The sequence below is a fragment of the Apiospora aurea genome (genome assembly GCF_038362705.1).
Source record: "Apiospora aurea strain CBS 24483 chromosome Unknown utg000008l_segment0_segment0, whole genome shotgun sequence".
In the NCBI taxonomy this organism is placed as follows: Eukaryota; Fungi; Ascomycota; class Sordariomycetes; order Amphisphaeriales; family Apiosporaceae; genus Apiospora; species Apiospora aurea.
In genome coordinates, this window is record NW_027117395.1 from 1,636,490 (window position 1) to 1,651,051 (window position 14,562).

General features: G+C 53.3%; 2 protein-coding genes across 2 annotated transcripts; both read left to right on the plus strand.

The window, feature by feature from the left end:
• Positions 1-4,812: 4,812 nt before the first annotated feature.
• Positions 4,813-6,585, plus strand: PG986_011974 (farnesyltransferase subunit beta; the record flags this gene model as incomplete). Its single annotated transcript, XM_066848196.1, has 5 exons — positions 4,813-5,525; positions 5,589-5,716; positions 5,773-5,823; positions 5,965-6,268; positions 6,342-6,585. The coding sequence occupies 5 exons, from the start codon at positions 4,813-4,815 to the stop codon at positions 6,583-6,585; spliced, it is 1,440 nt and encodes a 479-aa protein (XP_066694892.1).
• A 5,688-nt stretch (positions 6,586-12,273) lies between these two features.
• PG986_011975 (uncharacterized protein) lies at positions 12,274-13,068 on the plus strand (the record flags this gene model as incomplete). The annotated part of the gene is made up of 2 exons (XM_066848197.1): positions 12,274-12,304; positions 12,713-13,068. The coding sequence occupies 2 exons, from the start codon at positions 12,274-12,276 to the stop codon at positions 13,066-13,068; spliced, it is 387 nt and encodes a 128-aa protein (XP_066694893.1).
• Between the last annotated feature and the right edge of the window lie 1,494 nt (positions 13,069-14,562).

Below are 14,562 nucleotides of genomic sequence, written 5' to 3' on the forward strand. Positions count from 1 at the left end.
AGAGAGCGAGCGAGCTTGGCTGCTATGCGCAATGAGTGTGTCATGTCATTGGGTGCAGAGCTGCAATGTTCGGTTGCCCCTCTAGGCTCATGTTTCGTGCCAAAATTCCCCAGCACAGCCCGGTTTCTACATGAGACCCTGAAGAGCGAGGATCTGGATCATCCCGATCGTGTTTTTTCCCTTTCATTCTGGAAAGAACGCAGTCCCACTTGGCTAAGTCGCTTGGAGATCCCCTCTAGTAGTAGCCTCTGCCCGGACAACTCGAACAGTCTCCTCAGTACCCTCCGTATCCTCGGTATCCTCAGTATCCTCAGTACCCTCAGTATCCTCCCTTCTAAAGTTCCGTTCCCGGGCGCCACCGCCCCTGGATACTGGATGCTGGATACGATGCGCGAAGATGCAAGGCGCCCCACCATCACGATATCCAGACCTGAAGAGAGATGGATTGATGGATAGCCGGGGCCACGAATACAATACAAAGCACACGATGATGATGAAGACTATCGATACCACTACCACGACAGAGCCCCAGAAAAAGTGCTGGTGGAGCGCGCTCGGCTTTCTGACCGGCGCTTTTTCTTCCATGCAAGCTACTTAAGTACATGCTACAGGTACCTCCCTCCATTGCCTCCTCCAAGCACCACTTGAGCATTTGAGCCCTCCTCCCCTCCTCGGGACTATCGCGCAAACGGCAAACGGCGCAGACCCGGCCACTTACTATGGCGCGACATTTCGAACCGTTCCAGACAAAGCATGTCGTTAGTGGCCTATGCCAGCTCCTTACTATGCTCACCGCATCGTGAGGCTGTATGTACTTTTTCCTCCATCTATGACTAGCACTGGCAGCCCAGGATGCTGCGGGCTACATACTAGCAATTGCCTCGAGCATCTCCGTAGAGATCTCCCGAGCACGCCCCTGCGTCGCTTGTAGAAACTAGAATGCAACCATGGCCTGACCTCTCAATAGACGGGCCTGAACTGCCTGAAGATGAGCATCTCACGTACCGGATTGCGAAGCTGTCGCCTCAGGAGTGTCCATTTATTCTGCACCACCTAACCTAACCCTCATGCGATGAGGATGACGATGATGACACATTCCCTTCCATCGGTGCGGAAGACTCAGTTGTCGGGTCGACTGTCGCAGCCCTGGAGTTGTTTGCTTCACCATGCCAAACGCGAGGGGCGGGGAGCTGGTAACGCGAAAGCCTCTCGTGTCACCTGCCACCTAGACGACGCAACACTTGGAAGACATAACATAGGTTAGCTCCCTCATAGCTAGCAAACAGAATGTCATGGTGCTACCATGGTCCCTGGTCTGTCTGACTCGCCTGTATCAGGCTGATCATTGGCATTCGAAAGGAGCCTGGTGTATTATGCGCCCTCTATGATATCCGATCAACACGTAGCACGTCGACCACTGTAACCAACTCCACATTCGCCTCTCTATATGCAGGCGCAAGTAGGGGAAGAAACCACCGGCTTCGCGCCACCCATTCTGATTGGCAAGCCGTCGCAAAAGGCCTCTATTCTCCCTTGGCCGGTCGATGACTTGCAGCGCGCTTGGCTTGAATGGCTTGTCTTTTTACTGGCTTGCCGCAACAGGAAGGGTGAAGCGGCTATAGGATGGTGCGAAGTCTGTCAAGGGGGCCTTTTCCTTCTCCTTTGGTCCTTGTTCGCGCGCTCTCTCTCTCTCACTCCCTCCCCAGTGTCAGCACAGCCTACCTGCCTACAGGCCTGGAGCGTACCACCGACTTACCTCCCTAGGTAGTGCTGGGGCTGGCTATTCCCGTGCGCTTGCGGCGACGACCCTCATGACTAGAGACTAAGTGGGGTGGTAGTCAAGTCTCCTGGTGGTTGGTCAAAGTTGGCCGACACCACTCCAAGGAATAGTCTCCTTTCCTTTCTGCCATTGCCTTGATTTGGGCAACCATTTTGTCGTCGTCGCCGCCGCCGTCGTGATGTTGTTGTCGTTGTCTAATAAGCAAGGCTGATGGCCTGATCTTTGTGCCGTCAGTCGGTACTGATTGCCATCCGAGACCTTTCTGTGATCTGACTCACAGCCTGTGTAATTGCCAGTCCGGCATACCATCTTGTGCTATGAAATTTGAGTTGCGGGAACCGTTTGATGGATGAACGAACGAACGAGTCCGTGGTTTTCCCGCTTTTTTCGACGGAAACAGAGTGTCACCATGAGCCGCGCACGTCTCTCATGCTGATCTCACCACTGCGACCGTAGGGATGAAAAACCTGACTCTCGCTTGGGGGGCCTGGGCAGAACCAGACAACGGCCACAGCATGAGGCGGCCTGTTGCCCGTGCGTGCCCTGGGAGATCTGCTTCGGTATCCACTAGCCAATTTGAACTCTCCAACGTCGATAGAGCATGGATGGCATTGAACCAACTACTGTCGGCCAATCCGTGCCTGCCTGCAGGGAGACGACGGCAACTAAAGGAGATGGGCGACCAGCTGCTCTAAGACGAAGAAATTTTATATCTCCGATCGAGAAACTGGGCGATCTTACTTTGGCCATACGCGCGGTTTCTCAGCGGTGCTCAGCAGTCGCTGGTTGGGGCCCCTCTTCGCAATACATTCATGCCAGGGCGCCAGGTAGCACCAGGTAGCCGAACAAACGGAGCCCATCTAGAGCGCGGCCAAGGCACGATCGAGGCGATGGGGCCGCTTCGGGTGGCATCTGCATCAATGCTTTACCATGGAATGGAATATCAACTGCATGTCGATGAAACTCGACTAAGGGAAAAAGAAAGTCAATGTCATTGAGCGGTCAAACTGCATGCCCGTTGGGGCTATAGACGCCTCCCATGTCAGATCTGCTAATCGGCTGAGAAAAGAAAGCCAGAAACCAATGTCTAAGTACGTTTCATGTATTTGCGGAGGTCGATGAAGGGATGCCGTAACCCGCAACGTGAGATCCCATCGAGCACGGGTCTACCAGCATACGTTCAGATGTATTAACAAGTAAGTAACGGTAATACTAGGCTTTCCGCAGCTATCAAAGTCTTGTATGGGTGTGCAACCCAATCTGTTATTTGCTACCCAGGCGAGGCTTGCACGCCACCTAACCTAATGACGGTGCCTAAATCCAGGCCTGGAACCACTCCGGCCGATTGCACGATTGGGCTGGCAACGCGAGCTGAGCCTTGATTTGGAAGAGGACTAGCTCAACCGTCCTTTTCTCGCGCGACATCATGAGCCATATCAGTCTTTCAATCTATAAGGCGTACGCGTCGTCTTGTTAGTCATGTATCCACCATGCAATACACGGCATTGCTTACGATACCTTGGTCCCCTCGATATGAGGCTGCCGACAACCATGGTGCAGGCATGGCCATCAAGTCTGGGAAGGCAAGTTACTGACGCATCATCCGGTACTACCGAACACCCTGAGACCCCAATGCGCTGCAGTATAGTCAACAGTGTTCCGAGGCAGAACTCGATGCAGTCGAGGATGGTTGCTACTTTGCAACACCCCCAGGTATAGAGTTTGAAGGTGCAATGCCGGCCTCTGCTATCAGACTAAGCGCATCGAAGGCGCGAAGAGCTCTGCAAGCCCCCGGAGGGTCTGACCGAATCGGGATGACACTACGGTAGACTTGCCTGCCTGATGCGAGTCAGTATCTTCTCGTGGTAATACGAGGCAGTGTGGTATATTATCGGCACGTGGACGAGACAGGACCGCGGCTAGAAAACATACGCGGCGTGCTATTCATGATAGCAAAGTAAGGGATCAATACAAATTGGGGGTCCTGCTTGGGCGACCACTGCGGTTTGATGGGTACATGATGAAGACCAAGCACATATAGACATGGCGACAACCTGTACGATCTCCCATATATCCTAGGCCCTGGTTGATGATACCGCAATGTCTGGGCGAGATAGTTGTACTGATGAGTGCCTGGTGCGGAATAGACGCCCGATAGACGGAAGCCAGCCGGCTTCGAGGCTCTCGGCCTAGCAGCGACGATGTTGCTCCCACCAGGCGACGATATATGCTCGTTCGGGCAAGGAGCACGCAAATCACTGATGGCGGATTCCTCATAGGCTTTCAAGATGAAAACAGCACACCGCGAAGGATTCTTTGGCTACTTGGGAATAAAATCAGAGTTTGTTTGCCACACACACTGAGCTCGGGGAGTTGTATTGTAGATTCTTTATACTCGAGGGTATTTATGTTGACATTTGCGGATTGGGATCTGGAGACGGCCATCCACTACTTCAGTATTGAGGTGCCGCAGTCCGCCTCAGCAGAACACACAGATAGATGCCCATAGTGCTGGCCGGCTGGAAAAGGTCGGACTCGAAACTATCCACGTTCTACATGCGGAATTGAATGCATGGCCATGATAGTGCTAAGATTGTAGCGGCAATCGAAAGCTAAATTGAAGGAAATAAAGCCACCATCGTTGTCTGGTACCGACCGTTGGAAGTGATGTAAGTCATCGTTGCTCCGGTAGCTAGCCCGAAATATTACCGGGGCAATCTGGAGCCTCAACTTCGAAAAGTCGAATGCCTCATCACAGAAGCCACCAGCGCGAATGGATTGATCGCCGACAATTGTCTCGTCTCGTGTATCGTTTGCTCCAAAAAGCACATATTTGGTGCCTAGCTCACAGGTTGCTGCTCTGTTGCTCTATATAGATCTTTTTCACAGTTCCCCCAAAGCTCGCGGCGGACTTTGCATCCCCTCTAATTCCCCCTCTCCCCCACCACCACCAGCCTATAATCGAACCAGGGGGCAACCGGCCTTGGGATCGATATACCACGTGCTTCACTCGGCTCTACTTACCTAGTCCCATGCCAGTGACGACCAGTCTCGCCCGTGCACGCCGGAAGGTCGTCTTCAAGAGAACGCCCGCGGCTTTGAGTTCTGCTCGTATGGCTATCATGGAGAACCGGGCTACGGACCTTGCCGTGGACGAAGAGGTCGTTTCTCGGATGGCTAATCCCTCGGTCCGCGGATCGCGCCTTCCAATAGACGCTCTTTACACGTCAGAGCCCCCGATCATTGATCCTCTGGTCACTGCTACCTCCACTGCACAGGATCAGACTCTCGACCAATGTCTCCCTCTGCTGAAGGCGGCGGACTGCAACATTGAATACAATGCCAATGGCGTGCCCCGTCTTCACCGCGAGAGGCACATCAAGTACCTAGAGACTACAATCGGAAACCTTCCGGCGCCCTACGTCGGTGCCGACGCAAGCAGGCCATGGTGCATATACTGGGCCCTCAATGCCCTGTCCTTACTTGGAGCCGATGTTTCCAAATTCAGAGAAAGCCTCATTGCGACGGCAACTCACATGCAGAACAAGACGGGTGGCTTCGGCGGTGGGTTTGGCCAGACTTCACATCTGGCAACCACTTATGCAATGGTGTTGTCGCTGGTCATTGTGGGTGGGGAGTCTGCATATGAGGTGATCGACAGACGCGCCATGTGGAAGTGGCTGTCGTCGTTGAAGCAGCCCGATGGGGGCTTCCAGATGTCTCTAGGAGGCGAGGTCGACGTCAGGTGAGTAGCTGCACTGGGAAAACCCAACCACCAACTGTCCCAATCTCATGATATTCTCCGCAGGGGTGCTTACTGCGCGGCCGTCATCATCTCTCTGCTCAACATCCCACTGAATTTGTCATCTGATTCTCCTGCGAGCGCCGCTGGGCTGGCTGATCTGTACACCGGCCTAGCGGGTTATGTACAAAGATGTGAGCAGGAACCGAACATGCACACCCTTGCCGCCGACTCAGGCTAACATATGCAGGCCAAACATTCGAGGGTGGCATCTCCGCAAAGCCGGATGCTGAGGCACATGGTGCGTATGCCTTCTGCGCGTTGGGTTGTCTGGCAATACTGGACGCTCCGCATCGGATCATTTCCAGGTATGCAGCATCTAAGATTCTGTCCATTGAGGTAGTGACAACGTAGACAATGCTCGCTGACCCTACGTAACCAGGACACTTAATGTGCCACGCCTTATCTCTTGGCTCTCCTCCCGCCAATATGCCCCAGAAGGCGGCTTTTCTGGTCGCACGAACAAGCTTGTCGATGGTTGTTACAGCCACTGGGTGGGTGCATGCTGGCCCCCTAATCCAAGCCAGCCTGCGAGCACCGTCGCAGCCGGCCCATGACTCTGGGCCCCAACGCGAGTCCACTCCCGAATTCGTCAGTTTCTATGACCGCGAGGGTCTAATCCGGTACATCATGTCTTGTGGGCAAGACCATTCGTCCAAAGGCGGGATGAGGGACAAGCCTAGCCAGTAAGTCGAGCCATCTTGCGTGTCTGTTTTTTACCGTTGGAGGGGGGAGGGGCTAAATTGATTTTTGCCATAGCCGATCTGACGCATACCATACCTGCTATGTGCTGAGCGGTCTCACTTCTGCACAACATGTTGTGAGCGCTGTCCTGGCCGAGGATGAATATGTGGCAAACATGGCGTGGAAGGTATCACCGTACTCGGATCCTCAGCTATTTGATGAGCAGGACCGCCTAAACCCCACAGACCCTGTTTACGCTATTCCCCAAGGGAAGCGGGAGGAAGTCATGACATATTTCTTATCGAAGCCAGGGTTCTGAGTCCTGGCCCGCCTGGCGGCCGCATAGCAGGAGGCCGCATTGCTCCGAGGCGAACCAATACGCGGCAAGGACTATCTGCAACCGCCGAATAGACCTTGGGTCGTTCTCGTGAACGCGTCCAACTCCTTACGCGTCAGAGTACGTAGATGTTTTTGGCCCGGCCTTGAAAGCGGAAGGGTCCTATTCCAGCGGGAAGACCCGGACCGTGTCCCAGACGGGTAGGCCGGATATTGGGACATGGCGTCAAGTCGGCTCTGCATGGAGAAGGATCATCTCATAGTGACAAAATGAACAAGACTTATCGAAGCTTGGCCTTTTGAGCAGTACAATCTAGTCTATGCCGTGGGCCGGCTCAGCCTCCGACCATGCCGCTTTGGCTTGTCTACACATCTATTTTCATGCAGGCTGCAAACGGCAGGTGAAGCGCGCGTGGTAATACGAATGGGGGTGATAGATGTACTTCGCCCGGGTGCAATTGGGGAGAAAAAGAGAGACTGGCTTTGAGAACTTCCATGCATTCTCCAATCTAGAACTCATGGCATTGACGGCCTCGATTAGGTCTGTCCAACTTCGGAATTGATGAGACTCTTCTAAGACTGCAGAAGAACATGCAACCCATCGACCACGTCTCCCTCGTCCCAGGCAATTGGAAAGGACCTGACCGAGTCTCGTCAGGCCAGGCTATGTCGCTACCCATTGCCTTTGATCTGGGAGTGGAAGTAGCATCGTAGGCCGTCCGTCGTTGGGAGAGACGAAAGAAGCATGAGCGAGCCTCCTTGGAGGCTCCCATGTGACGTTGTTAGGGTATCCTCGAGAGTGAGGCAGGCCTCCGAATGGCCAAACATGACTCCGTCGTAACTTGTACACACGAGTCTCGACATGTTTTTTTTTCGAGGCCATAAACATATGTGTGTCTGACTGCGAGAGCCGGATCGTCTCTCTAATTTGCTCTCCTGGATCTTCCAGCATAGTAGCTTCCACACACTCTCTGCCCACCCCCTTTTCGACCATTGCTGCGGAATGAGTGTCATTATTGTGGCAGCTGCAGTCAGCCCCTAGACCCAGACGGATGGTCAGAGTCAGATGCCCATAACTCTCGTTGCAGCACAGCTCAGCCGTAAGATTCGAGATGCATACCATTGCATGGGATTGGGGCCCACGACCGAGGAGGCAATCGCTACATGATGGAAAGATGCCTCTCGGCCCTCCATTGGCGGTCCCAGCTCCATTCGTAGAGGGCCAACATTACGGGCTTTGCCCTTGGCACTTAACTGCGTCGACGGCCTGTCGGTGTGTAGCGAAGCCGGGCTCGCTGGGAAGCGACTACCGATGAAGTTAACCTCTTCTCCGGTTATAGGCCGAGTGCTGTTGTACATAGAATCCTACGTACATAGAGTACATAGCTGCATACCTTGCATGTCGACAATTACCTACCTATGCTATGGGATGGAAAAGGAGGGGGCGGGGTATGTACCGCTACATGATGCACTACTGTCAGGCCTATATCACGGTAGGGTAGCAGGAGTAATAGTAGTAGTATGCATCATATGAACCGGCTTGAGTATATGGTCTCCGAGATAGCATCAATGACGAACTACATACTTAAACAGACGGCCTCGGCTCGTATAGCGTAACGCCCACCTACCCTGTCTCTGATAGGAATATGACAGACAACACAGACAATAGAACGGTACGGGGTTTTACGTGCTGGCCATCCCAATCAATCAATCACCAGTGAAACAGTGCATGCGGAGAGTGCCTGGCGCTGTACTACGTACTGGAATGATCCTGGCTGCTGATGCACGACACTTGCATCGTAGCGGAATTGGATAGTCCAGCCAGGTAAGTGGGTTTACGCTCTAGGGCCAACGACCCCTCATGGCCATGGACAGAGGCCGTCTTTGGCCACTTTCCGGCATGGAAAGACGTGTAGGCATGTAGTATGATGTTGTTGTCCTTCTTTGTGTGGTCAAAAGGGGTGCAGTGCATATCAATTTGATTGATCGAAGGATCCGGGCCATGGATGGGAACTGCAAAGAGGGAGAAGATGGAGGCGGAGGAGGAGGAGGAGCAGTGATGGACTAATAAGCAATGAGATCTTGGGGCACATCTCGGTATAGAGCCGGGATGCCATTGGTCGTGTGCGACGTGAGCGTGGATTGGCTGTGGAAAGCTTATGTGGTTTTCTATCAATTTATGCCAGCGGGTTGACTGACACACCACCGCTGCCGCTTCCAGTACCTACCTACCGCCATCAGCCCGCAACCACCCCTCAAAATCTCAATCGGCCGACGACCCTTTCATCAGGGTTTCCACCACCGACCCGACGGCGCGATGCAGCCAGTCGTCAATCTAATGGTCAGCATGGCATGGCGTTTGCGAGCAGCAGTCTTGAATTGGTTTTAGTCTCCCCCCCTCCTTCCTGTCTTAGGTAACTTGCATGGGAACCAGTCTACAGGATCACCCCCCTCTTGAGCTTCCAGAATAAGTCTGTATGCTAGTGTATCCAACGCTGGTAGCTGGTTCCCAAGTAAATTGGCGGCTGCCGGTAAGACATCGTGAGCTGAACCGGCGAAACCCTCGAGTATCTACATATCCGCAATACCATGCCATGCTCCTCCTCCTCCTCCTCCTGTTGTAGCCCCCCGACCAATTGCCTGCCCGTCTTCGCGCCACCGGGCCGCATGCTTCGACTGCATTTTCCACGGCTTCTGCCACCTCTCCCCGATGGACCAATTCCAACATCTAGGTAGGCTACGGGGTTCCTGCCCCATCCACACGCGTGATGTGCATCGAAGCGCCCGTTTCTGTCTCGTCTCGACATAACATAACAAACACGGCAAAAGGGTCGCCCGGGAGGTTCGAGGCCCGGTAATCAATCGTACGTGCGGCACGCTGTGCTCCAAACCCGAGCTGATGGCGTTGTTTTCCTGGACACTAGCAGTACTCGAAAAGACGGGAGTGTTTGCACAGCAAAGTATCAATTGGACGGTTCATAATTTTAATATCAAGCGGCAATGCCAACTCATCATTGCATGAGGTGTTAAGCGTTTTGGAACTTTGCCTACCTAGTTGCCTCGCCAGATCTCGTCCATTCACGCCCGCGCTCTGGCAGGGTGGCAGGGTCTCGAGGGGCAGAGAGGCCCAAAGAGAGACCAGGCCGAGCCGGGGGGTCAGGCAAGTTGCCAAGCGGATTTTCGAACTAATAAGGGTACAGTACATGCAGTGCAGTATGTATGTATGTATATATGTATATCTGTCTGTCTGTCTGTCTGTCTGTCTGGTATGGGATGGGATCAATCGTTGGGATGGTATGGCAGGCAACCTAGTGTATGTATGTGTATGTTTGGTAGAGCCAGTTCATGCAACTCATATTCTATCTAATACCCTATTTATCATCCTGACATGTAACTTTGTTCACCGACTCCCTCCGTTATCCATCCGCTCGCTTCCCCCCGCCCCCCGCGAACCGGCCAATCACGACCCGCCGTGGGCCCTTTTCTTGCAGCATGGAACTTATTTCCGACTCTGACGGGTGAAAGTGAAGGAAAAGAAACAGCATTTTACCTGGAGTGTACCAATTACAGCGTGCGACTACAGCTGCAACCTATCATACCATGGGCCACAAAAGCGCCGGCGCCATTTCAATCTCTATATACTCCGAAAACCCCAGTCTAGCCTCTCTCCGGTCTGGTCAATGGATGAACTGGATTGCTGGTAGGTACTTGGCAGTCAGCATTCGCTAGCCGGGCGGTTGATGTTTTTATTCTTATTCTTATTTTGTTCGGTTTCTGGATGGGCGGGGCCATCTGATTCGTCCAGCTGGTTCTTTCCGTCGTTCCATTTTACCTCTTCTCATGCCTAATCAATTGGCGATTACCACCTACCTGCTGCTGATATTTGATGTTCCAATGGTTCCTGTCTCGCCCTTTTGCTACCTACCAGACACATTTTCCTCTGGCCGCCCTTGTGCGAATCGCTGACTCTCGTGGCCCACTAAGGCCCTCATGTGCTCTGGGCCAGTAGCCTGGCTTCCTGGGACCTCTACCTGTTCGTCTAGCCCCGTCAATACCTCATCGAGCCAGTTGCCAACCCCTCTGCCCCTCTCTCGGTTTGTTCTCTGCATCGCACGTCCTGGTCGTGTACATGGGTCTATACCTCGACCTACATGATACCTACAAGCTTATTACATGGGCAAGACAGGCATCCTGGTAGCATGGCAGGTGGGCGGCATGCATGTTACGTGGGGAGTTCGGCTGTTGTATCTTTTTTTCTTCTTTCTCTCTTCCTTCCTTCCTTCCTTTCACTCGGTCTCCTGCTGCTGTCGTCGTCGCTCCTCTCGCCCTCGCGCGCTTCTTGCAGAGAGGGGAGCCACCCCCCGTTTCCTCCCCCCTCCCCTTTCGCCAAATATTGTTACCACTTCATTTTGGCTACTGCTGCATTAGTGGCCAAAGAGAGAGGGACCTGGTCCATCTCCCCAGCAGGACCAGTTTCGGCCCCTTCTTGTCTACCGGGTGAGAGCTAGGCACATCCCTTCCTAGTCCGTCCATTTCTCGACTTTTATATGGCCGTGACTTGAGTGGTCGGCCGGCCCATTCAGTGGCCACACACTGTCCGACCGGCCTATGCAACAGGGAGAAAGGAAGAGAGCGAGAGAAAAAAATGGTTGTTTCTTTTCCCGCTGTTCCTCAGTATCCGTCAAAGCTGCAGATTGGTCGCAGACCATCGTTACCAGGCCCCCATTTTGCCACTTCGCTATGCCGGTCTCTGCATCTTCTGTACAGTATCTTGTTCACCTTTGCCCCCTCCCTGGCAGAGGGCCCCTTCCTTCCCCTTTGTGGGACAGGGCAGAGGGGAGAGAGGTTGAAGGAGGACACGCAAGACTAGACGGGACCCGGTACTGTAGGCCAAGTATGTACAGACACATGCACATACCTAGCAACTAGCAGTAGGTCAGAACGAACGAGCCTTGGTAAGGAATAGACATGCATACACATCCATAGTTTGGATAGATGTATGTACCTGCCTGCCTGCCTACTGCGAGACTTATCGACAGGCAGGAGATCGTCTACAGGCTGCATACCTACCCCATGTGTTGCGGTGGAGTTGCCTAGTCTCTGCGGTATTATCAACTGGCGACGACACGCGCCAACACATCAGAGATGGGTCACACTTTGAGAGCCGCATCTCGACATGCATCTCTCTGTCGAACTTGTCCTATTTCCCTACCCGCCGTCCATTCGGTCCAGTCTGTTTTGATCCCGTCTCTTTAGATATCCCTGCCCCGCACTAAACAACACACATTTCTGCAATAAAGCACACATGTCTCGCCGTCGATGGATCGTCTCTGTGCACCGCAGCCCTGAATACGTAGCCTAACCTCACCACTACCTCATCACACCTCTCAGTCTTGTGCCACAGACTCTTTCAGCACCGCAGCCCTACCTGCCCGTCGTCTGCTCTCCTCTACAAGTTCTTTACCATTCCCCCACGGTTGGGCTCGAGTGCATATTCCAAGGCGTTTCGGTTCCTTCGTCCCGTGTGCTGTCTGCTCTTGCTCTCCCAAGTGCGAACAAAGGAACAAAGTGTCACCCCCCGGTGTTGCTCGCCCTATTCGTAACCATCCCTGCCCATCCCCCCCAAAGGAAAGAGCAAAGTCATCCCTAGCCATTGGAAAAACCCAGCAACATGGGCGGATTCTACATGCAATACCTTGAGAGTAAGTCATCTTATTACACCGTTTTTGTGAATTGGTCGTCGCCAATTGCAAAATTTCACACCTCCAAGAAAACCGTTTGGTGATGATGCGCGTGTGGGGCTGTGGTGGTGGCAGTTCGTCTTACATGTGCCAACCCCTGCATCACGAAGACGTGCAGGCGACCATCAGAGATCCCGCCGTCTGAAGCGCGTGCCTCTCGATCGCCTGCCCCACGTTCCTGACATGCTATCCACCGTCGAATACGCCCCGAGCAGGGTGTTTCGATCGTTGGGCTGGCATGCAGCGCCATGCTGTTCTGTCATCTCGCCTCGTCAGGGCTGCAGATATATGCAACAGCATCGCCAATTCGCATCGAATCGGGACCCTCCAAGAACCAAAGCAAGAGAGCTGACATTACTCCCCCTGTAGGCTTGTGCCGGCGAAGGGGCTGGCAAGATCCATCTTACGAATGCTACCGGGACGCCAGTGGCTATACCTGCCTGGTCCTTGTCAATGGCCGCGAGTACCAGACAGACCTGGCGTACGAATCCGACGGACTGGCCCAGGAGAACGCTGCCATGAGGGCTTTCATGGTGTGTCGAAACTTCTCGGTCAACGGGGGCATGCTCGCCCGGAATGGGATCGTTCAGGGCCTCCCAGCCAATGACACTGGCAGACGTCACAAGAAGTCGCACGGGAGCGCGTCTGCTGGGCGCAGAGAGAGTCGCCACCATCACCGGTCTGGCCATCACTCGAGCAGCAGCTCGACGGCCTCATTCGACTGAGGACCAGGCCACGCACACTTACGTACGCAACGCGCACACAACTCACCCAATGGAGCCCAGGAGGTGTCGCTCCTGTGTAACCTGAAACCTTGGAGCCAGTGACGTTTTTTCTTTTTCTTTTAACCTGCGAGACTAAAAAGCCCGTTGGTCCTGCACGCGCCATAATATGGGGGCGGACAGGGGGTGCAAGAACGAACGAGAGACACAGGGAGCGAGAGAGGAAGAGAGAGAAACGAATCACCGGGACGTTGAACTATAAAAGTGGCGAAGCTTCACAGCTGATCTTCAAGGCATATTCCGCAGAGATTCATTCCACTGAGGACATACCAACTTAAGAGAGCGGAAGACCAAAAATTGCATAAATCGACGACTTACGACTTAACGACAACAACCATGAACGAATGACGAAACGACTGCCCTTCCCCCTTCCCTCCTGACCATTTTCTGTCCTCATTCATTCATTCATAATGAGGCACACACATCCTCTACGTGGGGTGGAAGATTCTTACGTTTACTCACACGCATACCTGGACTGGCAAACAAATCCATGGACGTCCTCCGCCAAGAATGATCAACCCTGAGTTGGAAACATTGGACCAGCCAGTCTTTTTTTACTTGGGCTGCTTGTTGCGGAGGCAACTTCTTGTCAATTGCTTGTCATTTGACCGGCATAGTCCAGGCTAGTATCCTTGTTGGGGAGAGCATTGGCGGCTGCACCGCCTACTTTCGGAAGTCTCTTCTCCTGGACGCAGCTACTAGTTTATCACTTTCGGACGGGGTGCCCCCCTTTCCCCACGGCTCCCGAGATGGGAGGTTGGACCAACATCATGACCCTCACTGGCGTTTCTCCAGATTTTCCCTTTCAGGGTTTCCATTAATCGGTGCCATCTTTCCGGGAAGGCGTCCTCTTCATTTATCACTTTTTCTTTTACTCATGACTTACTGGACGGCTAGCACGACCGGGCGCCGACTTTTTTATGACACCTTAGACTACTTATTCTGATGGACTCAACAATGATTCACGACAAGACTTTATGAGAGACAGACCGGGTTGGACTTCTGCTTTTATTTTATCTACTTGTTCATGGACGAATGCTTGATGGGATTTATGGGCGGAAGAGCAAAGAATGGCGGGACGGACAGGACGAGCAGGACGACTTGGAGACTATTCACCTTGGCTTCTCCTGATCTTTGACGTAAACGGGTTGCGACGTACCTTTGGTAGCTACTCAACCCAGACAGTTCCAAGGGTGGAAGGGAATGGCAGGCATGAACTATATTATATTTTCCATGACGAATGACAGACCATCGTCAACCCGCGGCCAACCAAACAGACCACCAATCCCCCCCTTATTGTCGATGTGCTATGGTACCACGGTACTAGCATATAAGAATTATTCCTTGCTTCCTTTCTTTCCTTCACATGAAGGGAGGGGAGGTTCTGACGCCCATCGCCGGCAATCGAATTAGAGTTGAGACTACACATGTGCCCAG